Genomic DNA, 27683 nt, shown 5'->3' on the forward strand with positions numbered 1-27683 from the left:
AGAACAAGATTAAACATTTGGCTGCCAATGTGCCACTTCTAATGGTCCTCAGCATTTTGGATTGCAGGGGGCTTCCCCTTCCCCCCCCCCAAACTGAAGTAAATTATAAAATGCCAGAAGAAAATGCATGTCCAAAATAAATATATTAAAAATCTGTGTGGTGACATTTTTAGCAGCATTGAAAAAAAAAAAACTAAAATGAAGCTTTTTCCCTAGTACAAGCTGCAGCAGTCTGTCCCCTAGAGAGCATGTGAGAAGCCTTCAGTGATGGAAGCCTGGGCTATACACTGCTCCTGTGTAGTGGGCCCAGCAGGCCTGGCCGCGTCCCTGCTCGGTGGCTGGGCAGGGCTTCCACTAATGGACAGCACACAAGTAACAGCAGCAGGCAGGTGCCAGCTTCTGCCCAGCGGAACTGTTTCCGCGTAGCGTCAGTTTCCGGCCGGAGCACTTTCTGAGGCGGACCGTGCTTGCACAGCCGGGACAATATGGCCGAGTACATACAAGTAGTCCGGAGGGCACTGCAACAAGTCCGGGCGCACGGCGGCCTTATCGGGTCCTTCTGGCAAGTGCTCAGGTAGGAGGTGCGGGTGCGTGTAGGCGCCGCTGGTTACACGGGGGCAGCAGGCTTTTGTGTCCCTTCCTCCTTGGCTGTCACCTTGCAGGGTCCGACCTCTGTGCGGCTGCGCCTCCCTCCTGACAGGACTCACCCTATGGGACGCTGTAATCTGCCATCTGGGCATACTGACTGTCATGGCTCCGGCTGCATTCCCTGTCCAGATAGAGCTGTGAGACTGCCATTGACGTGGTAGGGGGACATTAATGGCGTGATATTGCAGAATACCTTGGGGGGAACATTTATTTGGTGTTTGTGGCCGGAGCTGTGATGGAAGCTCAGATGTGAGGCACAGCTGAAGTTGGTTTCTTATTCGGTAATTCCTTTGTTCTGCTTTTTACAGGTTTAACAACAAAAGTTTTTAAAAAATCACAATGATAAGATATAACGCAGCCGTAATGTGATTATACTCAAAAAAAAAATAAATATATAACTGGCACAAAAATGGGTATCAAAGTGGGCGCCAAAGAAGTGTTATTGAAAGGGTTAAATGACTTTGAGCCTCTGGTCTCAACACTGCAGACACAAATCAGGGTGCCAACATCAAGTTCAGATGACTCCAGCGTGGTGTTTTTGAAAGGGGTTAAAGAGAACCTGTCTTCAAAGGTGCTTTTAACTAAAAGAGCCATCTTGTGCAGCACTAATGCTGCATTCTGTCAAGGTGGCTCTTTTAGTTGGGGTCCCTTCCAATGCTGAACTTTTTGTTTTTATAATTTGCCCCTCATACCTGTAGTCTGTCTGGGGGATCATGGCTTTTTCCCCCGGACACAAACGCCTCCCAGCCATCCCTCAGCCCCTCCATGCACCGCCTCCCCTGCAGTCAGGGGTGACAGGTTCCCTTTAAATGACTTTGGGCTACTGATCGAACATCACCAATACACAGATAGTGATGCTGCATTAAATTCTTGTGAGCGCAGCCAGAGGTGTATCTAGGGTTTCTGGCACGCAGGGCAAGAATTCAGGTTGGTGCCCCCCCTACCCAAGGACATATGTGATTTGCACACTTAGGCTCGTGGGCACATGACTATCTCCCTCAGGCCGGCGTCACACTCAGTGTATGAAAATACGGTCCGTTTTTTACGGCCGTAGGACGCAGAAATGTCCCCAAAATAGTGATCCGTAGGCAGGGTGTGTCTGCGTATTTTGCGCATGTAATCCTTCTTATGTAATCCGTATGGCATCCGTACTGCGACATTTTCTCGCAGGCTTGCAAAACGGACATACAATGGATCCATGGGCTCAAATAATCGTGTGTGTGTATATATATATATATATATATATATATATATATATATATATATATATATATATATATATATATATATATATATGTGTGTATATATGTATATGTGTGTGTGTGTATATATATATATATATATATATATATATATATATATATATATATATATATATATATATATATATATATTATTGTTATAGCGCCATGTATTCCATGGCGCTTTACATGTGAGATTGAATTACCGGCTTTTCTGCTAACTAGCGCTGTATGCAATATATTTCATACAGCGCTAGTTAGGAAAAGCCGGCAATTGAATTACCGGCTTTTCTGCTATCTCCTTCGCAAACCCGACATGATATGAGACATGGTTTACATACAGTAAACCATCTCATATCCCTTTTTTTTTGCATATTCCACACTACTAATGTTAGTAGTGTGTATGTGCAAAATTTGGGCGCTCTAGCTATTAAATTTAAGGGTTAAATCGTGGAAAAAATTGGCGTGGGCTCCCGCGCAATTTTCTCCGCCAGAGTGGTAAAGCCAGTGACTGAGGGCAGATATTAATAGCCTGGAGAGGTTCCATGGTTAGTCCCCCCTCCTCCCCCCCGGCTAAAAACATCTGCCCCCAGCCACTCCAGAAAAGGCACATCTGGAAGATGCGCCTATTCTGGCACTTGGCCATTCTCTTCCCATTCCCGTGTAGCAGTGGGATATGGGGTAATGAAGGTTTAATGTGACCTTGCTATTGTAAGGTGACATTAAGCCAGGCTAATAATGGAGAGGCGTCAATTATGACACCTATCCATTATTAATCCAATAGTATGAAATGGTTAATAACACACACATTATTACAAAGTATTTTAATTGAATAAAGACACAGGTTGTTGTAATATTTTATTAGACTCTTAATCCACCTGAAGACCCTTGTCACCTGAAACAAAGTTAAACAAAGCAGACAACAATATTCCATACCTTCAATCATTCTGTCTTGTCCCACGTTGTAAATCCATCTGAAAGGGTTAACTAATTTTACAAGCAGAAGCCTGCTAATGCAGCCGCCCCTGCCTGAAAAAACCCGGGGAATGAATGGAATGCAGGGGAATGACCTGTAGTTACCTAGAGTCGCGGTGATGCGCCCTCTGCTGGATGTCCTCATATGAACTCGAGCCTGGGAACTTTTCAGAATATTTTCACACGCTCGAGTTCATATGAGGACATCCAGCAGAGGGCGCATCACTGCAACTCAAGGTAACTACAATACATTCCCCTGCATTCCATTCATTCACAATTTTTTACAGCCAGGAGCACAGCTGCATTAGCAGAGCTCCTGGGTGTAAAATGATTTAACCCCTTCAGATGGATTTACATCGTTGGACGTGACGGAAGGTATGGAATATTGTTGTTTTTTTATTTTTCCTTTTTTACAGAACGAGGGTCTTCAGGTGGATTAAGAGTCTAATAAAAGATTACAACAACCTGTGTCTTTATTTCATTAAAATGCTTTGTAATAATGTGTGTGTTTTATTAACAATTTCATACTATTGGATTAATAATGGATAGGTGTCATAATTGACGCCTCTCCATTATCAATCTGGCTTAATGTCACCATACAATAGCAAGGTGACATTAAGCCTTCATTACCCCATATCCCACCGCTACACGGGAGTAGGAAGAGAGTGGCCAAGTGCCAGAATAGGCGCATCTTCCAGATGTGCCTTTTCTGGGGTGGCTGGGGGCAGATGTTTTTAGCCGGGGGGGGGGGTCAATAACCATAGACCCTCTCCAGGCTATTAATATCTGTCCTCAATCACTGGCTTTCCCACTCTGGCGGAGAAAATTGCGCAGGAGCCCACCCCAATTTTTTCTGCGATTTAACCCTTTAATTTAATAGAGCCACCAAATTTGACACGCATACATTTCTTCCATTACTAAACAGGAATATGTAATAAAATAAGGGATATGAGATGGTTTACCGTATGTAAACCATGTCTCATAACATGTCGGGTTTGTGAAGGAGATGGGAAAAGCCGGCAATTGAATTACCGGCTTTTCTATAGAACACCGCTGCGTATTTCTCGCAAGTCACACTGCTGGTCTGTGTGTAATCCGTATTTTACTCTTCGCCACGACAGCACTCCACTGGAGAGAGGGATCCGCCCCGCAGGAACAGGAAACCTACAGAGAAATAAAAGGGGGCGGTCCGCCTCTCCTCAGTTTAGATTTCCTGTTCCTGCGGGAACAACAGGACTTCTACAGGACATACCTTGGCTAGCATGCCGCCTGTGCGGTATCCGCGAGAACAGCAGGGGCTGCAGCCTGGAAGCAGCGTCGGGGGAGTTCCGCTAGACAGCTCCCTCCTCGTCTGAAAGATCATGCAGACGGCCGGGTCTGGGGAGGGCCGCCCGGCATCATCTGCAGCGTGCGGTACGGCAGTGCAGGAAGCCTCGGCTGAAGTCGGGTAAGGAGAGCGGCAGCGTTCCCATTGCGGTCCGGTGCTAAAATCCCGGACCGCGCATGCGCCGACTGCCATAATACAGACTACCCCGGAAGTAGATGGTTGACTTCCGGGGCGTCTAGGCCGGATCTGCGGTGGGGGAGCAAGCGCCGATTCAAAGAAGTTTTTTACCCTCTGCGTCAAAACGAAAATATCCGTTTAGTGACGAAGAGCTTCTTACATGGACCAAAGTCCCTAAGGTTGACGCAGCTGTAGCCTCTACCTCTAAGCAGTCCACTCTGCCTGTGGAGGATGCGGGAATACTTGTCGATCCTTTGGATCGTAAGGCTGAATCATCCCTTAAGCGTTCTTGGGAAGCAACTACAGGAATATTCAAACCTGCAGTAGCCAGCACTTGCGCTGCCCAGTCAATGCTCATTTGGATTGACCAGTTAGACCAGCAAATTGAGAATAAGGTTTCAAGAGAAAAACTGCGGGCGGCCACCCTCTTAATACGAGGGGCGGCAGCCTTTATGGCGGACGCATCCGCCAACTCTCTCCGTTTGGCAGCAAGATCTGCAGGCCTCGTGAATAATGCAAGATGAGCGCTATGGATGAAAAGCTGGAAAGGGGACACGCAGTCAAAATCTAAGATATGCGCAATCCCATGTGAGGGTGAGTACCTCTTTGGTAAGACCTTAGACAAAATACTCAAAAAAGGCAAAGGACAGGAAAAAAAGCTTTTCCTGACTCCCTTATTCCCTTTTACAGGAGGGCCTTTAAGAGGAGACCGTTTGGCAAAAGGAGGCAAACGGATAGGTCAACAACATGGACCGCTAAAGAGGACAAACAAAGAGGTACCATGTTTAGAAGACCCAACCCCCCAAAAGAGAACAAATACTGAGGATATACCAGTAGGGGGCAGATTGAAATTTTTCACCACCCAGTGGAAAAAAAATAACAACTAGTTCGTGGATTTTAAATATTATCCGAGATGGAATTAAATTACATTTCTCTCGTGTTCCCCACGAATCATATATTATAACATCCCTCAGCTCGCCTACACAACAGGCTCTGGAGCTTGAAATTCAAACCCTGTTATCAAAACGGGTTTTAGTCCAGGTTCCTGTGGGACAGGAAGGTAGGGGATTCTACTCTCCCTTATTCCTAATTTCCAAACCTGACGGTTCATTCAGGACAATCATAAACCTTAAACTCAATTCCTTTATTGAAAACCATACATTTAAAATGGAAACCATTAGATCCACTATAAAACTCCTCTTTCCAAACTGTATGATGGGGGGCATTGATTTAAAAGATGCTTATTATCATCTCCCTATCCATGACAGATACCAAAAATTCTTCAGGGTAGCAGTGACAATCAACGGCAAGATTCGTCATTTCCAGTACGCAGCCATGCCCTTCGGCCTTTCTACAGCGCCAAGGATCTTCACCAAGATAATGCTAGAGGTGATGGCCTACCTTTGCCAAAAAGAAACATTAATTGTGCCCTACCTGGATGACTTTTTGGTCATAGGAAATTCAGTTACTCAATGTGCTGACCGCTTGGCTCACGCAATTTCCTCTCTACAGGATCTAGGCTGGATCATCAATACCAAAAAATCCAGACTTGCTCCACTTTCCCGTCAAGCGTTCTTGGGGTTCCATCTAGACTCCATAACCCAAAAGTGTCTTCTACCTCAGGTAAAGATACTACTCATCAGACACAAAGTCATAGCTGCAATAAATAGTCCACGTATATCCCTAAGACAAGCTGTCATTGCTGGAATCCCTTATTTCTTGTATACGTGCAGTGAAATGGGCTCAATATCATACCCAAACACTGCAACACCAGATTTTACAAGAAGAAAGACGGTTATTTGGTCGCCTAAATGCAAAAATAACCTTGTCACAGGAGGTTTTAACTTCCTTAACGTGGTGGCTAGATTCAAATCATTTGATTGGTGTTCCATGGGTAATAACGCCATCTCATACCATAACCACTGACGCCAGTCCTCACGGATGGGGCGCTCATATGGGGAATGATTTTTGCCAAGGGTTATGGGAAATGGAAGAATGCTGCAACTCATCTAACCTTAAAGAACTAAATGCAGTAAAGTACGCCTTATACCATTTTCTCCCACAGCTTCGGGGAAAAGATGTCAGAATCCTTTCCGACAACACCACCACAGTGGCGTATCTAAACATGCAAGGAGGCACTCGATCAGAGACCCTGATGTCTTCTGCTGGAGAAATCTTGAATCTAGCAGAAAGTCACCTGACATCCCTTACTGCGCTTCACATAAGAGGGGAAAGCAACCAGCAGGCAGACTTCTTAAGTCGACACACCTTGAGACAGGGGGAGTGGTGCCTAAACCATCATATCTTTCAGGACATAGTATCCCTATGGGGTCGTCCTCAAATAGATCTCTCTGCCACAAGAAGAAACAAAAGTCCGGAGATTTGCCTCCTTATCTCCAGCGGATCATCCGGACATTCTGGACGTTCTCCAAGCCCCTTGGCGGTTCAGTCTGGCATACGCCTTTCCTCCGATCGTATTACTACCACAGGTCATACGCAAAATCAGAGAAGAAGGAGCGAGAGTTATACTGCTAGCTCCATTCTGGCCCAAGAGACCATGGTTCTCGTGGCTGCAAACCATGTCGGTCTCAGACCCTTGGGTCCTCCCCTCGACACCCAATCTTCTCTTCCAGGGACCGTTTTTCCACCCTCAAGTGGACAATCTCCATCTGACGGCCTGGAATTTGAGAGGCAGATGATTGACACACTCCTCCAAAGTAGAAAACCTTCCACCACAAAAATTTATACAAGGATATGGAAGAAATTCCTACAATGCCGTACATCTCCCAACACGTCAGAAATTCCGATACAATCTATCCTGGAATTTCTTCAAAAAGGGAGAGAACTAGGTTTAACTGTAAACACTTTAAAGGTTCATGTTTCAGCACTAGGAGCCCTCTATGGCCATAACATTGGGGCAGATAGATGGGTATCCCGATTTATCACAGCCTGCGAACGGGTAAATCCAGTTAACATACCTAGAATTCCACCCTGGGATCTAAATTTAGTTTTACAAGCCCTAACAGACTCTCCATTTGAACCAATAGACTCAATACCCATCAAAAGCCTATCACTAAAAACGGCCCTCTTGGTAGCACTGACTTAGGAGAATCAGTGACATCCAAGCTCTTTCTATAGATCCACCTTTCCTGCTAACTTTTCAGGATAAGTTGGTTCTTTAAGCAGACCCTTCCTACCTTCCCAAAGTAGCAAAGAAATTCCATAGGTCACAAGAAATAATCTTGCCCACTTTCTTCAGTAATCCCTCCACTCCTGAAGAACAGAAGTACCACACTCTAGATGTTAAGAGTAGTGTTAGGGCTCTGTTTATATCCTTCCAGGGTCACAAGAAGGGTCATGGAGGGACAAAAAGCACCTTATCCCTGTGGATCAGAGAGTCTATCAGACTGGCTTATTCCGCGAGGAAAGAAAACCCTCCGGAAGGCATAACGGCGCACTCTACCAGAGCTATGGCATCCTACTGGGCAGAAAGGGGAGAAGTCCCAATTGAAACTATATGTAAGGCGGCAACTTGGTCAAATCCTTCTACTTTCTATAATCACTATAGGCTTGACCTATCGTCAACTTCTGACCTAGACTTTGGCAGGACTGTCCTCAGCACGGTGGTTCCCAAAGGTGATGGTCTCTGAAAGATCTCCAGTGGGGTGCTGTCGTGGCGAAGAGTAAAAAGCCGGATTACTCACCGGTAATGCTCTTTTAGTGAGTCCACGACAACCAACATAAATAAAAACATGAGAATTAGTTAGTATTGCAAATAACATTTACATTCAGGTACCTTATAGATGACGTCGCCTCTGGAGCCATTCTTCTTTTCTTCATTTTGTCCAGACCCCATGATGAGTTTTCTCATCCACAGCTCATCTCTGCAGACTTCCATCTTCTCTGCTCTTTTGCAGAAAATCTCCACATGATGCCCTTAAAGATACAAGTGTCATTAGAATGCCCCTGAATAAAAAAATTGCCCCTCACTATATTGTCTGCACAAAATATGACCCCCCCACACTGTCCCTCTTATGGTACATGCCCTTCACACTGACCTCTGCTTTCCATACTGGCCCCCTCTTCACACTGTCCTCTCATACTGTGTCCCCCCTATAGGGCGCAGTATTTATACTGTACTCTCTCATCACACTCCTCCCCCCCCCCCCCCTCCTTGGTATACTGTCCCCTCCTGGCTGTGCCCTTACACTGTCCACCCCCCCCTCCCCCATGCTACGCCCCCACTACTCAGTTTTTGTTCTGTGCCCACTCACTTTTTTTTTTTTTTTCCCCATACTGTTTCCTCACACTATTCCCCTCCCTCCATCCTCATACTGTCTCCTCTCACATCCCTCCTGTTCACCATACTGTCTCCTCATATATTTACCCCCTCACTTTCTATACTGCCTGCTCATCTGACTCGCCATACTGTTTGCACACATCCCATCACCCTCATGCATGTTTCCTCATACTTGCCCCTATTCCCCAGTACAGTTTCCTCATACATGCCCTAATTCCCCAGTACTGTTTCCTCATACATGCCCCCCCCATTCCTCCTTACTGTTTCCTCATACATGCCCCTTATTCCCCCGTACTGTTTCCTCACATATGCCCCCCATCTCCCCCTTTGCTCTTCATTGTCTTTAAATCTCCCCCACACATTAAATCCCCCCCCCATCCCCACTCCAAATCTCCGCACACACATTAAATCCCCCATCCCCACTCCAAATCTCCCCCCAAACATTAAATCCCCCATCCACACTTGAATTCTCCCTACACAATAAATTCCACCCCCCCCCCCCCACACACACACAGCCTCTCATCATTCCCTCCCCCCCCCCCCCCCCCCCCCGCCCCATTCTCCACACAGGCCCTCATCATCCCCCACACAGCCCCTCCTCTCCCCAATTCCCCACACAGCCCTGCATCATTCCCCACAAAGGCTCTCATCACCCCCCTTCTCCACAGAGCCCCTCATCATCCCCCCCCATTCCCCACACATGCCCTCATCATCTCCCACCAATCCCACACAGCCTCCCAGCCGGTGCGCTGAAGCTTCTCTGTGCCGGCTGTCAGCTTGACAGTCGACACAGAGAACAGCTGACTCCCCGTCCGGGGGGGCAGCAGAATGCAGCCGCCGGGGAAGATACTGTGGACCCGCCGCATTAGTCGGCTCGACTGCGCCCACCAGCCGGCTGCCCCCGTAGCCTGGACAACCCATATAACCCCTGGAGGTATTTTTGTTTTCGCTCCCTTGCTTTCCAGAGCCATAACTTTTTTTTTTTTTTTTTTTTTCCATCAATATGGCCATGTGAGGGCTTGTGTTTTTGCGGGATGACTTGTACTTTTCAACGATGCCATTGGTTTTGACATATGTACTGGAAAACGGCAAAGAAAATTGCAAGTGCGTTGAAATTGCAACCAAAGTTCAATTCCACAGTTGTGTTTTTTTTTTTTTTTACACATTGGTGAGCCGCGATCACAGGGGTCACCGATGGGCGGATTTCGATCATTCTTTCCGGAAGGGCATGTTAAATGCTGCTGTCAGAATTTGACAGTGGCATTTAACAAGTTAACAGCTGCTGGAGGATCGCAATTCCACCCTCGGCTGTTAGAGGCACATGTCAGCTGTTCAAAACAGCTGACATGTGCTTGAAAAGATGTGGGCTCAACGCCAGAGCCCACATCAAAGGGAGGGAGTCTGACATCGGCGTACTATTACTCCCGATGTTGGAAACTTCTGCAAATCGGTACAAAGTTGTAATTTGCCAACTTGTATGTCAGCTTTCTTGATTAGTAATCAAAGATAACTGATGTTGATGTAGATCTTCCTGTTTTGTGCTGGTGTTGTAAGACCAGTGGCGCAAGGTCATTTAACACTTTAAAAACCACCAGTTACTTATTTAAATATCTGTAACAATTGGCGAATTGCCCACTTTGATGCCAGTTCTCATGCCCAGAACCTATTTGGGCCAGGCTGGAGTGACCTGAATTTGATGCGGGCTTTTGCTATGTATGTATGTAATGGCATTGTTAGATCAGTGACCCGACGTCATTTAAAAAAAAAAATAAAAAAAAATCACTCTTTGGTGCTAGGGTTGGGTTTTTTTTTTTTTTTCAAAAGTAAAAAAAAAAATGACGATATGAGGACTAGTGTTGAGCGCAAGTGCTTGCTACTCAAGTTTTGCATCGATGTTCAGGTATGCACAGAGTATCGCCAGCCATACACGGACAATCCCCGCATGTCTAACAGGCGCAAAACACGCAGGGCAGGGAGTCAAACAAGTTACTCGAGCAGCCGCGATACTCAGTGCATACTCAAGCACCCGATGCAAACCCGAGTAGTGAGGACTACACTAATGATGACATATTCAACATGACGACCTTATATTATGTATTACCTGTGGGTTACAAATCCTCACTATACCTCTGGTTAAAATCCTTTAGGGGTGTAGTTTCCATAACTTATGGAGGTTTCCAGTGTTTAGGCACATCAGGGGCTCCCCCTGGTGCTGTCTCCCTTTTGGAGCCCTGCGATGCGCCCAAATAGTAGTTTTCCCCATGGCCTACTCAAGAGATATTGCACAGCAAACATTGAGGTTCATTTTTCCCTGTTACCCTTGTGAATATCTCTTTCCCCCCCTCTATTGGCAGTGGCGCTGATGTCACATTGACAGCAAAGTAGCCAATTCAAAAAGTAAATTATGGCTCCTATAATGCAAAGATGAAAAAAAGTAAAATGTGTGTGCATTAATGCTTAATTTGATCTGGTCATTAAATGGTTTTCTGGAATTGTGGAAGGTTGTTATGTGGTCAGAATTCCCCTCTATTTCCAGCACAACTAGCAAGTCACGTGACATCATTATTACTGACTAGGTTCTCATCCACTCCCTTAAAGGGAACCTGTCACCCCGAAAATCGATGGTGAGGTAAGCCCACCAGCATCAGGGGCTTATCTACAGCATTCTGTAATGCTGTAGATAAGCCCCCGATGTTACCTGAAAGAGGAGAAAAAGACGGTAGATTATACTCACCCAGGGGCGGTCCCGATGCTGGTCCGGTCGGATGGGTGTCTCTGATCCGCTGCGGCGCCTCCCATCTTCATTCCAAGATGTCCTCTTCTGAGCTTCAGCCACGGCTCCGGCGCAGGCGTACTTTGCCCTGTTGAGGGCAGAGCAAAGTACTGCAGTGCGCAGGCGTCGGGCCTCTCTGACCCTTCCGGCGCCTGCGCACTGCAGTACTTTGTTCTGCCCTCAACAGGACAGACAAAGTACGCCGGAGCCGTGGCTGAAGATCAAAAGAGGACGTCTTGGAATGAAGATGGGAGGCGCCGCAGCGGACCTGAGACACCCATCCGACCGGACCAGCAGCGGGACCGCCCCTGGGTGAGTATAATCTAACGTCTTTTTCTCCTCTTTCAGGTAACATCGGGGGCTTATCTACAGCTTTACAGAATGCTGTAGATAAGCCCCTGATGCCGGTGGGCTTACCTCACCCGCGATTTTCGGGGTGACAGGTTCCCTTTAACCCCTTCCCGCCCTGTGACACAGCGTATGCGTCATGAAAGTCGGTGCCAATCCGACCTGTGACGCATATGCTGTGTCACAGAAAGATCGCGTCCCTGCAGATCGGGTGAAAGGGTTAACTCCAATTTCACCCGGCCTGCAGGGACAGGGGGAATGGTAGTTTAGCCCAGGGGGGTAAGTCCTCCCCCCCCCCCCCCCCGTGGCTACGATCGCTCTGATTGGCAGTTTCACTTTCAACAGCCAATCAGAGCGATTTGTAATATTTCACCTAAAAAACTGGTGAAATATTACAATCCAGCCATGGCCGATGCTGCAATATCATCGGCCATGGCTGGAAACACTTATGTGCCCCCACCCCACCGATCGCCCCCCCCAGCCCCCTATCTCTGGTCCGCTCCCCTCCGTCCTGTCCGCTCCTCCGTCCTCCTGCCCGCTCCCCCCCGTGCTCCAATCCCACCCCCCGTGCTCCAATCCAACCCCCCTGCACTTCGATCCACCCCCCCGCACAGCGACCCCCCCGTGCTCCAATCCACCCCCCCCCCCCCCCCGTGTTCCGATCCACCCCCCGTGTTCCGATCTCCCCCCCCCCCCCCCGTGCTCCGACGCCCCCCCGTGCCCTGATCCTTCCCCCCCCCTTCCTTCCCCTCCCCCCCCCCCCCTTATACTTACCTAGCCTCCCGGGGTCCGTCCGTCTTCTTTCCTGGGCGCCGCCATCTTCCAAAATGGCGGGCGCAGTGCGCCCGCCGAATCGGCCGGCAGATTCGTTCCAAAGTGAATTTTGATCAAAATAAAAAAAACAGTACATGACCCCCCCCCCTTTGTCACCCCCATAGGTAGGGACAATAATAAAATAAAGAATTTTTTTTTTTTTCCACTAAGGTTGGGGTAAGAACTAGGGTTAGGGTTAGTGTTAGGGTTTCGGTATGTGCACACGTATTCTGGTCCACTGCGGATTTGACAAATCCGCAGTCCTAAACCGCTGTGGATTTACCGCGGTTTTTCTGCGCATTTCACTGCGGTTTTACAACTGCGATTTTCTATTGGAGCAGTTGTAAAACCGCTGCGGAATCCGCAGAAAGAAGTGACATGCTGCGAATGTAAACCGCTGCGTTTCCGTGCAGTTTTTCTGCAGCATGTGTACAGCGATTTTTGTTTCCCATAGGTTTACATTGAACTGTAAACTCATGGGAAACTGCTGCGGATCCGCAGCGTTTTCCACAGCGTGTGCACATACCTTTAGAATTAGGCTATGTGCACAAGGTGCGGATTTGGCTGCGGATCCGCAGCAGTGTTCCATCAGGTTTACAGTACCATGTAAACATATGGAAAACCAAATCCGCTGTGCCCATGGTGCGGAAAATACCACGCGGAAACGCTGCGTTGTATTTTCCGCAGCATGTCAATTCTTTGTGCGGATTCTGCAGCGTTTTACACCTGTTCCTCAATAGGAATCCACAGGTGAAATCCGCACAAAAAACACTGGCAATCCGCGGTAAATCCGCAGGTAAAACGCAGTGCCTTTTACCCGCGGATTTTTCAAAAATGGTGCTGAAAAATCTCATACGAATCCGCAACGTTGGCACATAGCCTTAGGGTTAGGGTTTGGTTGGAATTAGGTTGTGGTTAGGGTTAGGGGTGTGTTGGGGTTAGGGTTGTGCTTAGGGGTGTGTTGGGGTTAGGGTTGTGATTAGGGTTACGGCTACAGTTGGGATAAGGGTTAGGGGTGTGTTGGAGTTAGAATTGAGGGGTTTCCACTGTTTAGGCACGTCAGGGGGTCTCCAAACGCAACATGGCGCCACCATTGATTCCAGCCAATCTTGTATTCAAAAAGTCAAATGGTGCTCCCTCACTTCCGAGCCCCGACGTGTGCCCAAACAGTGGTTTACCCCCACATATGGGGTACCAGCATACTCAGGACAAACTGCGCAACAATTACTGGGGTCCAATTTCTCCTGTTACCCTTGAGAAAATAAAAAATTGCTTGCTAAAACATCATTTTTGAGGAAAGAAAAATGATTTTTTATTTTCACGGCTCTGCGTTGTAAACGTCTGTGAAGCACTTGGGGGTTCAAAGTGCTCACCACATATCTAGATAAGTTCCTTGGGGGGTCTAGTTTACAAAATGGGGTCACTTGTGGGGGGTTTCTACTGTTTAGGCACACCAGGGGCTCTGCAAATGCAACGTGACGTCCGCAGACCATTCCATCAAAGTCTGCATTTCAAAAGTCACTACTTCCCTTCTGAGCCCCGACGTGTGCCCAAACAGTGGTTTACCCCCACACATGGGGTATCAGCGTACTCAGGAGAAACTGGACAACAACTTTTGGGGTCCAATTTCTCCTGTAAGCCTTGGGAAAATAAAAAATTCTGGGCTAAAAAATTATTTTTGAGGAAAGAAAACGTATTTATTATTTTCACGGCTCTGCGTTATAAACTTCTGTGAAGCACTTGGGGATTCAAAGTGTTCACCTCACACCTAGATAAGTTCCTTTCGGGGTCTAGTTTCCAAAATGGGGTCACTTGTGGGGGGTTTCTACTGTTTAGCCACATCAGGGGCTCTGCAAACGCAACGTGACGCCCGCAGAGCATTCCATCAAAGTCTGCATTTCAAAAGTCACTACTTCCCTTCCGAGCCCCGATGTGTGCCCAATCAGTAGTTTACCCCCCACATATGGGGTATCAGCGTACTCAGGACAAACTGGGCAACAATTATTGGGGTCCAATTTCTCCTGTTACCCATGTGAAAATAAAAAATTGTGGGCTAAAAAATCATTTTTGAGAAAATAAATTTTTTTTTTCATAGCTCTGCGTTATAAACTTCTGTGAAGCACTTGAGGGTTCAAAGTGCTCATCACACATCTAGATAAGTTCCTTGGGGGGTCTAGTTTCCAAAATGGGGTAACTTATGGGGGAGCTCCAATGCATAGGCACACAGGGGCTCTCCAAACGCGACATGGTGTCCGCTAACAATTGGAGCTAATTTTCCATTCAAAAAGTCAAAAGGCGCGCCTTCCCTTCCGAGCCCTGCCATGTGCCCAAACAGTGGTTTACCCCACATGTGAGGTATCGGTGTACTCGGGAGAAATTGCTCAACAAATTTTAGGATCCATTTTATCCTATTGCCCATGTGAAAATGAAAAAAGTGAGGCTAAAAGAATGTTTTTGTGAAAAAAAAAAAATAATTTTTCATTTTTACGGATCATTTTGTGAAGCACCTGGGGGTTTAAAGGGCTCACTATGCATCTAGATAAGTTCCTTGGGGCGTCTAGTTTCCAAAATGGGGTCACTTGTGGGGGAGCTCCAATTTTTAGGCACACGGGGGCTCTCCAAATGTGACATGGTGTCCGCTAAAGAGTGCAGCCAATTTTTCATTCAAAAAGTCAAATGGCTCTCCTTCCCTTCCAAGCCCGCCGTGTGCCCAAACAGTGGTTTACCCCCACATATGAAGTATCAGCATACTCAAGACAAATTGGACAACAACTTTCGTGGTTCAGTTTCTCCTTTTACCATTGGGAAAATAAAAAAAATTGTTGCTAAAAGATCATTTTTGTGACTAAAAAGTTAAATGTTCATTTTTTCCTTCCATGTTGCTTCTGCTGCTGTGAAGCACCTGAAGGGTTAATAAACTTCTTGAATGTGGTTTTGTGCACCTTGAGGGGTGCAGTTTTTAGAATGGTGTCACTTTTGGGTATTTTCAGCCATATAGACCCCTCAAACTGACATCAAATGTGAGGTGGTCCCTAAAAAAATGGCTTTGTAAATTTCGTTGTAAAAATGAGAAATCGCTGGTCAAATTTTAACCCTTATAACTTCCTAGCAAAAAAAAATTTTGTTTCCAAAATTGTGCTGATGTAAAAGTAGACGTGTGGGAAATGTTATTTATTAACTATTTTGTGTCACATACCTCTGGTTTAACAGAATAAAAATTCAAAATGTGAAAATTGCGAAATTTTCAAAATTTTCGCCAAATTTCCGTTTTTATCACAAATAAACACAGAATTTATTGACCTAAATTTACCACTAACATGAAGCCCAATATGTCACGAAAAAACAATCTCAGAACCGCTAGGATCCATTGAAGCGTTCCTGAGTTATTACCTCATAAAGGGACACTGGTCAGAATTGCAAAAAACGGCCAGGTCTTTAAGGTCAAAATAGGCTGGGTCATGAAGGGGTTAAATATAACATTGAAATAAGCTAGTGAAAATCTAGTCCGCACACTGTCACGATTCAGGAATTTGCAGTCACAAATTATTTGCTGAAATATCACTTGAGCCCAGAACAACCCTTTAAAGTGTTACATTTTTCTACACCTTTCTTTTTTCTCTTCCCCCTTCTCTTCTTGTAGGTCTGCAGACCTGAAAACTGGCACGCTTATTGGAATTGATAAATATGGCAACAAATATTTTGAAGACAGGCGTTATTTCTTTGGTAAGACTGCTTGTTAGATGTGTTGCCTGTGGAATTTTCTGTGCGGATTCTGCATCTCTTGGCAGAAAACACAGGTCAAAATCTGCGCATTTTTTATGCAGATTTCATGCGTTTTTACCCCTGCAAATTTCTATTCTGGAATGGGTGCAGACATGCCGCAGATCCGCACAAAGAATTGACATGCTTCTTCTTTTAATCCGCACCATTAGCAAAGCATTTTTATTTTTCCATTGATTTTAAATTGTACTGACTCCCCTTTCCCTCTCTCTGACCACAACCTTCTTTCATTCTCTATCAAGAACTGCCATCCAGCTCAGGTCACCCCCATTTTCCACACTTATAGAAACATACAGGCCATTAACACCCAGAAACTTATGAAGAACCTGCAGTCCTCATTGGCCCCAATCTTCTCCATCTCATGTCCTGATTCTGCTCTGAAGCATTACAATGAAACACTGCAAAGTGCTCTGGATGAAGCTGCTCCTCCTATACATAAAACAACTCGGCACAGACGGCAACAACCGTGGCACACGCTGCAAACACGTTTCCTGCAGCGGTGCTCCAGGTGCACAGAACGTCTGTGGAGAAAATCTAATCTACCCGAAGACTTCATCCATTATAAGTTCATGCTAAAGACATACAATTCTGCCCTTCACCTCTCCAAACAAACCTATTTCAACACCCTCATCACCTCCCTGTCCAATAACCCTAAACGTCTCTTTGACACGTTCCAGTCCCTACTCAACCCAAGAGAGCAGGCCCCAACCACGGATCTCCGCGCTGATGATCTGGCCAATTACTTCAAAGAAAAAATTGACCACATTCGACAGGAAATCATCTCCCAATCTCTTCATACCATGCACTGTCCTCCCTCCCCCACTGCATCTAGTTCACTCTCTGACTTTGAACCAGTTACAGAAGAAGAACTAAGCAAGCTCCTTGCATCCTCTTGCCCAACCACTTGCACCAGTGACACCATTCCGTCACATCTCCTCCAGTCCCTTTCCCCGGCTGTCACCTCTCACCTAACAAAAATATTCAACCTTTCCCTCACTTCCGGTATTTTTCCCTCCTCATTTAAGCATGCCATCATACATCCATTACTTAAAAAACCATCCCTCGACCAAAACTGTGCCGCTAATTATAGACCTGTCTCTAATCTTCCCTTCATCTCTAAACTCCTCGAACGCCTGGTCCACTCCCGTCTTACCCGCTATCTCTCAGATAACTCTCTTCTAGATCCTCTTCAATCTGGCTTCCGCTCTTTACACTCTACTGAAACTGCCCTCACTAAAGTCTCTAATGACCTACTAACAGCTAAATCTAATGGTCACTACTCCATGCTTATTCTCTTGGATCTCTCTGCAGCATTCGATACTGTGGATCATCAGCTCCTCCTCACTATGCTCCGCTCCATCGGCCTCAAGGACACCATTCTCTCCTGGTTCTCCTCCTATCTCTCTGACCGATCCTTCACTGTATGTTTTGCTGGTTCCTCCTCCTCTCACCTTCCCCTTACTGTTGGGGTTCCTCAAGGATCAGTCCTAGGCCCCCTTCTCTTCTCTTTGTATACTGCCCCTATTGGACAAACAATCAGTAGATTTGGTTTCCAGTACCATCTCTATGCTGATGACACCCAATTATACACTTCTGCTCCTGATATCTCGCCTGCCTTATTAGAAAACACCAGTGATTGTCTTACCGCTGTCTCTAACATCATGTCCTCCCTCTATCTGAAACTAAACCTGTCAAAAACTGAACTCCTCGTGTTCTCTCCTTCTACTAACCTACCTTTGCCTGACATTGCCATCTCCGTGTGCGGTTCCACCATTACTCCAAAGCAACATGCCCGCTGCCTTGGGGTCATCCTTGATTCTGACCTTTCATTCACCCCCCACATCCGATCACTGGCTCGCTCTTCTTATCTGCATCTCAAAAACATTTCTAGAATTCGCCATTTTCTTACTTTCAACTCTGCAAAAACTCTTACTGTTTCACTTATTCATTCTTGTCTGGACTATTGTAACTCTCTACTAATCGGCCTCCCTCTTACCAAACTCTCCCCGCTCCAATCTGTCCTGAATGCTGCTGCCAGGATCATATTCCTCACCAATCGGTACACCGATGCCTCTACCTTGTGCCAGTCATTACACTGGTTACCCATCCACTCCAGAATCCAGTACAAAACTACTACCCTCATCCACAAAGCACTCCATGGCTCAGCACCACCCTATATCTCCTCTCTGGTCTCGGTCTACCACCCTACCCGTGCCCTCCGCTAATGACCTCAGGTTAGCATCCTCAATAATCAGAACCTCCCACTCCCGTCTCCAAGACTTTACACGTGCTGCGCCGATTCTTTGGAATGCACTACCTAGGTTAATGCGATTAATCCCCAATCCCCACAGTTTTAAGCGTGCCCTAAAAACTCATTTGTTCAGACTGGCCTACCGCCTCAATGCATTAATGTAAGGATCCCTGTGTGGCCTATTTAAAAAAAAAAAAAAAAAAAATTGTTCTCATTCACTTTATGCAGTTAATAGCCCTCTGTGTCTGTACTGTTACATACTTAGGCAGTTAACTGGTTCATGCAGCTTTACATGAACACCCGAGCCTTACACTATGGCCGGTCCGAATAACTATAGCATTTGTTACCATCCACCTCTCGTGTCTCCCCTTTTCCCCATAGTTTGTAAGCTTGCGAGCAGGGCCCTCATTCCTCCTGATATCTGTTTTGAACTGTATTCCTGTTATGCTGTAATGTCTATTGTCTGTGCAAGTCCCCTCTATAATTTGTAAAGCGCTGCGGAATATGTTGGCGCTATATAAATAAAAATTATTATTATTACTTGTGGATCTGCAGCGTTTCTGCTCGGAAAAAACACGCTGTGAATCTGAAGGAAATCTGCAACGTGTGCACATAGCCGTAGAGTGGTTAGATCAGTTGTGGTACAACTGAATCACACTTTTCTTTCTCTTTTTGTGCATATAGTTTTGTATTATTAATAATAATAATAATATTATTATTATTATTATTATTTAGATTGTGAGCCCCATTGGGGACGGCGATGATAATGTATGCAAAGCTATGCAGAATATGATAGCGCTATATAAGCTAAGAATAATATATAAAATATTAAGTTTTTAAAAGTGCTGCCATGAATAATGATATATTTGTGTATTTTTTTAGATTTAATATTCTCCCCATATTAGTTTCATTGGTGATTTGAAATTGAAAATATATATTGTATCATATTTTTCAGATTATAAAACCCACTGTTTTTCCTCCAAATTTGGGAGGAAAATGGGGATGTGTGTTATAATTGGAAGCGAGCTTACCAGGAGGGTGGCTGTGGTGGAGCAGGGTCACAGGATACAGGGTCACTGCATGCAGCAGGAATGGGCGATGCTGTGGTCTCTGGGTTCTCAGAAGATGTTGGCGCCAGTGAGCGGTGTTCCCGTAGATTTCCCTGCGGTGGACTTTCGTAAAATGGCCAGTGGATGTGGCACATGTTCAGATTGAGAACTCAGGAAAGGCTTCCACCAGCCTCCTGAGGCAGCGACCCGGCCTCCTGTGACCCTGCCCCTCCGCTGCCACGCCTCCCAAGCAAACTACTGTTAAAACGGACTATAAGACTTGTCACAATTTTATTAACATTTTTTTTTCTATTTTCCACCCCCAAAATTGCGTTTTTGACTCTGCTTGGCATGTCTTCTTATTTTTTTGCAGGACGTCACCGGTGGGTAGAATATACAATCGAGATGAATGGGAAGTATACCTACTGGAACGTGGATGGAAGTATGGTGCCCCCTGAATGGTGAGTGAAATGTCTTTACAAATGCTGCATTCATTAATGTTTTTAGATGTACACATGGACTATAGCATATGACAGGAGACTACAAGTTCGTCAATGCTTGTCTGAAAGCACAGGCTTTTTTTTTTTTTTTCTTTTTTCTTTGAATAGGCCACAAAAGAAACTAAGAGGAATATAAATTAACCCCCTGAAAGGGAATCTGTCAGTAGGATCAACCCTCCTAAGCCATCTATATAGGCATCTAGGTCATAGGAATCTGAACAAACTGATACCTTGATATTTGTGATCCGATGTCTTATTCCTGAGCAATTCACATTTTTTTCTTACATGTAAATGAGCAGTTAAAGAGAACCTGTCGGCAGGATGGTGCATAGTAACTTGCACACAGTGTCAGGTCGGCGCCATTATACTGATTACAATGATACCTTGGTTGATTAAATCCATCTTATGGTTGTTTCTTAATCTTTTTCAGTTTTGTGTTAATGAGATTCTCCTGCCCTAAGGCGGGGGGTCGGTGTATGTGGTGCTCTGATTAGGTATTCATAATGCAGACTGCTGACAGGTCACTGAACCCTCACTGACCTGCCCCCTAGTTTACATACTGAATATACTAATGTGTGTATTTGAAAAAAACACGTAACTTCATCAAAATGGCGGCACCTGCGTACTTTCTCTTATTGGTTAGTGCCTATTATATTGCTGTGCCGAAAAGAAAAAAAAATCACCATCAAAATGGCACTGTCGTCTGCGCCTTTATCTCGTTCAGACAGATGCTACTGCACAAGCGCTTCCGCTCGCCCCTTGTTGCTGCAGACAATAAAAATTACCCTACATCAATATGGCACCGTCGGCTGCGCCTGTGCATTGACATCTATCGCATACCGATAGATGCTACTGTGTGCATGCGCCACCTTTTTTCGCCATTTTGTTGTAGTGTAAGTTTTTTTGGCTGCAGCAACAAGGGGCGAGCGGAGGCGCTTGTGCAGTAGCATCAATCGGTACACAATATATGCTAATGCACAGCATTTAACATGCGCTTCCGGCAATATACCATATTCTAGCAAACATTAATGAGCAAAAGGTTTGCCATTTCCTAGAAATTATTCTGTGGTACTAGCTGGCATGTTAAAGCAGTGAGTTAAAAAATCTACTACTTGTTCATTGATTTATTCATCCTGCATCATGACTTTTGATTGTAAATGAGGAAAATTATTAAAAAAAAACAAAAAAAAAAAACAGCTAAACTTGCCTGGAATATTCCTGTGCCACTTTTCTACAACATACCCCTAGGATATAAAAAGCATTTTTAATAAATTTGTACCATTCGATGCCAAGATCTACAGTTATGTAGAGGATGAGGGTTAAATATAAGTTTTTAACTTTCTTTTATTTTTTTTTTCCCCATGAAGGGTAAGTCCACATAGCCAGAATTGCTGTGGATTTTAACTGCACAAATCTGCAGCTAAAATCCATCACTATTAATAGGGTAGCAGGCAAGCAGAAGCTGCAGTAATTATCCATGTCATTTTCTGTTGCAGATTTCACCCCTAAAAATGTAATGATATAAGTAGATTGTACAAACATCTTAATTTGCAAATGGCTCATCTAGTGACGCATCTGATTTAGAGACTTTTCCCGTCACTAACAGTTATAGCAGAACTCGTAGGGTATTCAGAAATATTTGGTAGAGGTCTGACCATTACGAGACCAACCGTCCTATACTTCCTATTGGGACCCGGACTGGTGAACAAAGGACGCTTGTGTGGACACTCTTCATTCCTGCCTTCATGTGCTCCTTCGCACGTCAATTATTTTTCTCCTTTGTAAAAATCAGTCAGAGCGTCAGTTTGGTCAGTTTCAACTTTTATTACCAAAGTTTAATTTTAATCAGTTTTTTTCTTGGATGGAAAGACAATGAAAACTCATGGAAGTTTCTCCAATCACTTTGGGGAAAAATGAATTGCACACAGATGGCACTTATGTTATGTGCTGTCCAATTTTTTTTTCACGGATCCATAGAATTGCATTGTTGAGTTTGAGCACACACTCTGGTCAATATCGGACAAGTTGTCTTGATTTTATGCTACTTCCGTTCTAAAAACTGACACTTGACAGATGCCATAATAATCAGCGCGCCCCCTCTGCGTCTGTCTGCATAATTTATTCAACGGATTAATCCAGTTTATCTGTTCCTAATAATAAAACAAACAAAGTTAAAAGAGAGAGTGAACCGATTACTCTCCCAGGTGAGGATTCTTTGTTAATTGTTATAAACATGGATTTATTTTTTTATTTTTTTTTATCGGTTTTATAATTTTTTTTTTTTATATTTTTGTGTTGCCAATGATGTGTATGTAACATTGCTTTTGCTCAAATCATCGGTTTGGAAAGGCACGACACTAACCTTAACAGTATCTACGATTCAGTCATGCTCTGATTATTTTCACTTTAGACTGTATAGTGCCTGCAAATCTCAATCTAATCCTGTTGGCGTCCTCATAGTCCTCGGAATTTCTAATATGCAAACATACTAGTTTTCATTGACAGGCCTTTTACTGTTGTCCATTTGTATAGGTTTCGAAAGGCTTTGTGTTCTGACAGGTTTAAAGGAAAGCGACAAAGAGCTTTTCTAGAACTCCATGCTGGTTCATTTCCACAGCAATTAAACTGCTATAAAAGCCATAACCATTTGAGACACGATGAGATCCAAACTTCTCCTTACATGTATAAAATGTATTTATTCTTGAAGTATTTTTAAGCCTTATGTCGAGAATTATGCACTTAAGCGCACATCGTCTAACACCAGATACTAGAAAGGTCCACTGTTGACTGGCATTATATTACTTTGTGCTTAATCACTGTCATTATAGTCAGACAATTTGCCATGAAAGGAAATCTGTCACCATAAAGATGCAGTCTGGTCTGCAGAAATGATGTAGAGCAGAAGCTGCTGAGCAGGTTGATACATCGTTTTGTGGGATTAGATTCAGTATATCTAATAATATATATTAATTGAAATCTGCGCTGATTTTTGAGCTCTAGAGTCCAATGAGGGCTCCTATTGTTAACAAATGTTATGTAGGCATATATACAGAAATGAAGATGGCGGTCAATCACTGATAGGACCATCTACTTGACCTCTAAGCCAATAATGAGCAGAGATTACATTTTTTTCCCAAAAATACTACATATCACTCTGCTCCAGCAGTCTTATAACATGATGCTGGCACATCAGACTGCTTGTTAAACAGGAGAGGTTCCCTTTAAGCCCCTATATAAATTTGCATTGCTTTGTGAAGTCTGATTGCCAGTGTAAGTTTGCTGTCAATGCAAAGGGTTTTTTAGTTAATCAGTAGTGATGAGCGAGTATACTCGGTACACGAGATTTCCCGAGCACGCTCGGGTGTCCTCCGAGTGTTTAAGTGCTAGGAGATTTAGTTTCTGTGCCGCAGCTGAATGATTTACATCTGTTAGCCAGCTTGATTACATGTGGGGATTCCCTAGCAACCAGGCAACCCCCACATGTACAGGTCCTTCTCAAAAAAATTAGCATATAGTGTTAAATTTCATTATTTACCATAATGTAATGATTACAATTAAACTTTCATATATTATAGATTCATTATCCACCAACTGAAATTTGTCAGGTCTTTTATTGTTTTAATACTGATGATTTTGGCATACAACTCCTGATAACCCAAAAAACCTGTCTCAATAAATTGGCATATTTCACCCATCCAATCAAATAAAAGTGTTTTTTAATAACAAACAAAAAAACCAACAAATAATAATGTTCAGTTATGCACTCAATACTTGGTCGGGAATCCTTTGGCAGAAATGACTGCTTCAATGCGGCGTGGCATGGAGGCAATCAGCCTGTGACACTGCTGAGATGTTATGGAGGCCCAGGATGCTTCAATAGCGGCCTTAAGCTCATCCAGAGTGTTGGGTCTTGCGTCTCTCAACTTTCTCTTCACAATATCCCACAGATTCTCTATGGGGTTCAGGTCAGGAGAGTTGGCAGGCCAATTGAGCACAGTAATACCATGGTCAGTAAACCATTTACCAGTGGTTTTGGCACTGTGAGCAGGTGCCAGGTCGTGCTGAAAAATGAAATCTTCATCTCCATAAAGCATTTCAGCCGATGGAAGCATGAAGTGCTCCAAAATCTCCTGATAGCTAGCTGCATTGACCCTGCCCTTGATGAAACACAGTGGACCAACACCAGCAGCTGACATGGCACCCCACACCATCACTGACTGTGGGTACTTGACACTGGACTTCAGGCATTTTGGCATTTCCTTCTCCCCAGTCTTCCTCCAGACTCTGGCACCTTGATTTCCGAATGACATGCAAAATTTGCTTTCATCAGAAAAAAGTACTTGGGACCACTTAGCAACAGTCTAGTGCTGCTTCTCTGTAGCCCAGGTCAGGCGCCTCTGCCGCTGTTTATGGTTCAAAAGTGGCTTTACCTGGGGAATGCGGCACCTGTAGCCCATTTCCTGCACACGCCTGTGCACGGTGGCTCTAGATGTTTCCACACCAGACTCAGTCCACTGCTTCCTCAGGTTCCCCAAGGTCTGGAATCGGTCCTTCTCCACAATCTTCCTCAGGGTCCGGTCTCCTCTTCTCGTTGTACAGCGTTTTCTGCCACATTGTTTCCTTCCAACAGACTTACCATTGAGGTGCCTTGATACAGCACTCTGGGAACAGCCTATTTGTTGAGAAATTTCTTTCTGGGTCTTACCCTCTTGCTTGAGGGTGTCAATGATGGCCTTCTTGACATCTGTCAGGTCGCTAGTCTTACCCATGATGGGGGTTTTGAGTAATGAACCAGGCAGGGAGTTTATAAAAGCCTCAGGTATCTTTTGCATGTGTTTAGAGTTAATTAGTTGATTCAGAAGATTAGGGTAATAGGTCGTTTAGAGAACCTTTTCTTGATATGCTAATTTATTGAGACAGGTTTTTTGGGTTATCAGGAGTTGTATGCCAAAATCATCAGTATTAAAACAATAAAAGACCTGACAAATTTCAGTTGGTGGATAATGAATCTATAATATATGAAAGTTTAATTGTAATCATTACATTATGGTAAATAATGAAATTTAACACTATATGCTAATTTTTTGAGAAGGACCTGTACTTATGCTGGCTAATAGATGTAAATCATTCAGCTGCGGCACAGAAAACTAAATCTCCGAGCACTAAAAAATACTCGGAGGACACCCGAGCGTGCTCGAGAAATCTCGAGTAATGAGTATATTCGCTCATCACTATTAACCAGCATTACCAGTTAGCTCCTATAAATGTCTTACTAGCTCTTGATTTGCGTAATTCTGTCTTAAGAGATTGTCAACTTCCCTATATATTGCAATACTTTAGCGTAATACTATGTACAGTCATGGCCAAAAGTATTGACACCCCTGCAATTCTGTTAGATAATACTCAGTTTCTTCCTGAAAATGATTGCAATCACAAATTCTTTGGTATTATCTTCATTTAATTTGTCTTGAATGAAAAAACACAAAAAGAATTGTCCTAAAGCCAAACTGGATATAATTCCACACCAAACATAAAAAAGGGGGTGGACAAAAGTATTGGCACTGTTCGAAAAATCATGTAATGCTTCTCTAATTTGTGTAATTAGTGGCACCTAACAGGTGTTAGCAATAACTAAATCACACTTGCAGCCAGTTGACATGGATTAAAGTTGACTCAATCTCTGTCCTGTGTCCTTGTGTGTACCACATTGAGCATGGAGAAAAGAAAGAAGACCAAAGAACTGTCTGAGGACTTGAGAAACCAAATTGTGAGGAAGCATGAGCAATCTCAAGGCTACATGTCCATCTCCAAAGACCTGAATGTTCCTGTGTCTCTTCCGTGCGCAGTGTCATCAAGAAGTTTAAAGCCCATGGCACTGTGGCTAACCTCCCTAAATGTGGACGGAAAAGAAAAATTGACAAGAGATTTCAACGCAAGATTGTGCGGATGTTGGATAAAGAACCTCGACTAACATCCAAACAAGTTCAAGCTGCCGTGCAGTCCAAGGGTACAACAGTGTCAACCTGTACTATCCGTCGGCGTCTGAATAAAAAAGAACTGTATGGTAGGAGACCCAGGAAGACCCCACTTCTTACCACGAGACATAAAAAAGGCAGGCTGGAGTTTGCCAAAACTTGCCTGAAAAAGCCTAAAACGTTTTGGAAGAATGTTCTCTGGTCAGATGAGACAAAAGTAGAGTTTTTTTGTGCAAAGGCATCAACATAGAGTTTACAGGAGAAAAAAAGAGGCATTCAAAGAAAAGAACACCGTCCGTACAGTCAAACATGGCGGAGGTTCCCTGATGTTTTGGGGTCGCTTTGCTGCCTCTGGCACTGGACTGCTTGACCGTGTGCATGGCATTATAAAGTCTGAAGACTACCAACAAATTTTGCAGCATAATGTAGGGCCCAGAAAGCTGGGTCTCCCTCAGAGGTCATGGGTCTTCCAGCAGGACAATGACCCAAAACACACTTCAAAAAGCACTAGAAAATGGTGTGAGAGAAAGCACTGTAGACTTCTAAGGTGGCCAGCAATGAGTCCAGACCTGAATCCCATAGAACACCTGTGGAGAGATCTAAAAATGGCAGTTTGGAGAAGGCACCCTTCAAATATCAGGGACCTGGAGCAGTTTGCCAAAGAATGGTCTCAAATTCCAGCAGAGCATTGTAAGAAACTCATTGATGGTTACCGGAAGCGGTTGGTCGCGTTATTTTGGCTAAAGGTTGTGCAACCAAGTATTAGGCTGAGGGTGCCAATACTTTTGTCTGGCCCATTTTTGGAGTTTTGTGTGAAATGATCAATGTTTTGCTTCATTCTCTTTTGTGTTTTTTCATTGAAGACAAATTAAATGAAGATAATAACAAATAATTTGTGTTTGCAATCATTTTCAAGAAGAAACTGAGTATTATCTGACAGAATTACAGGGGTGTCAATACTTTTGGCTATGACTGTATAGTAAGTGATTTTATAGATTCGAGTTCCCTTTGGGAACTACGTTAGAATTTTCCACCCGTGGTGTTCTTGTTCCTTGCTTTTCAGTATATTATATGGTTAAATGAATCATGCAATTCAAAACTACAAGTCCTCATATTTGTGTTGACCGGAAAGAAAGAAAGAGTTATGGCAGTTGGAAAGAGAGAAGGGGGAAAAATAAACCCACAAGCATACTTGGGCCCCACCTGGAAGGGAATAAAGGGAATCTATAATCTAGTATCTTCACATATATTAATTTTTTTTGTTTGTTTTTAAACTCCCACTAGGCATCGCTGGCTGCATTGCATGACAGAGGAACCTCCAACAACTCATCCACCTACCGTTCAAAAATATGCCTGGGAGAATCATAAAGCCAATCTGAGTGCCACTCCCGGACAGTATGTACCATATACGACCACTCGCAAGAAGATTGAGGAATGGGTTCCTCCTGTACCATCCAAGAATTAACAATGCACTGTAACATACATTATTTAATAAAAAGTCACTTTCAACATTGAAGTAATTCTTT

The 27683-nt window shown here is 44.3% G+C and overlaps 1 protein-coding gene across 1 annotated transcript; it reads left to right on the plus strand.

The window, feature by feature from the left end:
* The first annotated feature begins 422 nt into the window (after positions 1-422).
* NDUFA12 (NADH:ubiquinone oxidoreductase subunit A12) lies at positions 423-27666 on the plus strand. Its single transcript, XM_069764729.1, has 4 exons — positions 423-574; positions 16243-16325; positions 20056-20143; positions 27442-27666. The coding sequence occupies exons 1-4, from the start codon at positions 486-488 to the stop codon at positions 27620-27622; spliced, it is 441 nt and encodes a 146-aa protein (XP_069620830.1). The 5' UTR covers positions 423-485; the 3' UTR covers positions 27623-27666.
* The last annotated feature ends 17 nt before the right edge of the window (positions 27667-27683 follow it).

The sequence above is a fragment of the Ranitomeya imitator genome, chromosome 4, assembly GCF_032444005.1.
Source record: "Ranitomeya imitator isolate aRanImi1 chromosome 4, aRanImi1.pri, whole genome shotgun sequence".
Lineage (NCBI taxonomy): Eukaryota > Metazoa > Chordata > Amphibia > Anura > Dendrobatidae > Ranitomeya > Ranitomeya imitator.

Coding starts and splice junctions, on each gene's coding strand:
- NDUFA12 (XM_069764729.1), top strand. CDS start 486: ATGGCCGAGTACATACAAGTAGTCCGGAGGGCACTGCAACAAGTCCGG. Junction 575..16,242: donor TCCTTCTGGCAAGTGCTCAG/GTAGGAGGTGCG, acceptor CTCTTCTTGTAG/GTCTGCAGACCTGAAAACTG. Junction 16,326..20,055: donor AGACAGGCGTTATTTCTTTG/GTAAGACTGCTT, acceptor ATTTTTTTGCAG/GACGTCACCGGTGGGTAGAA.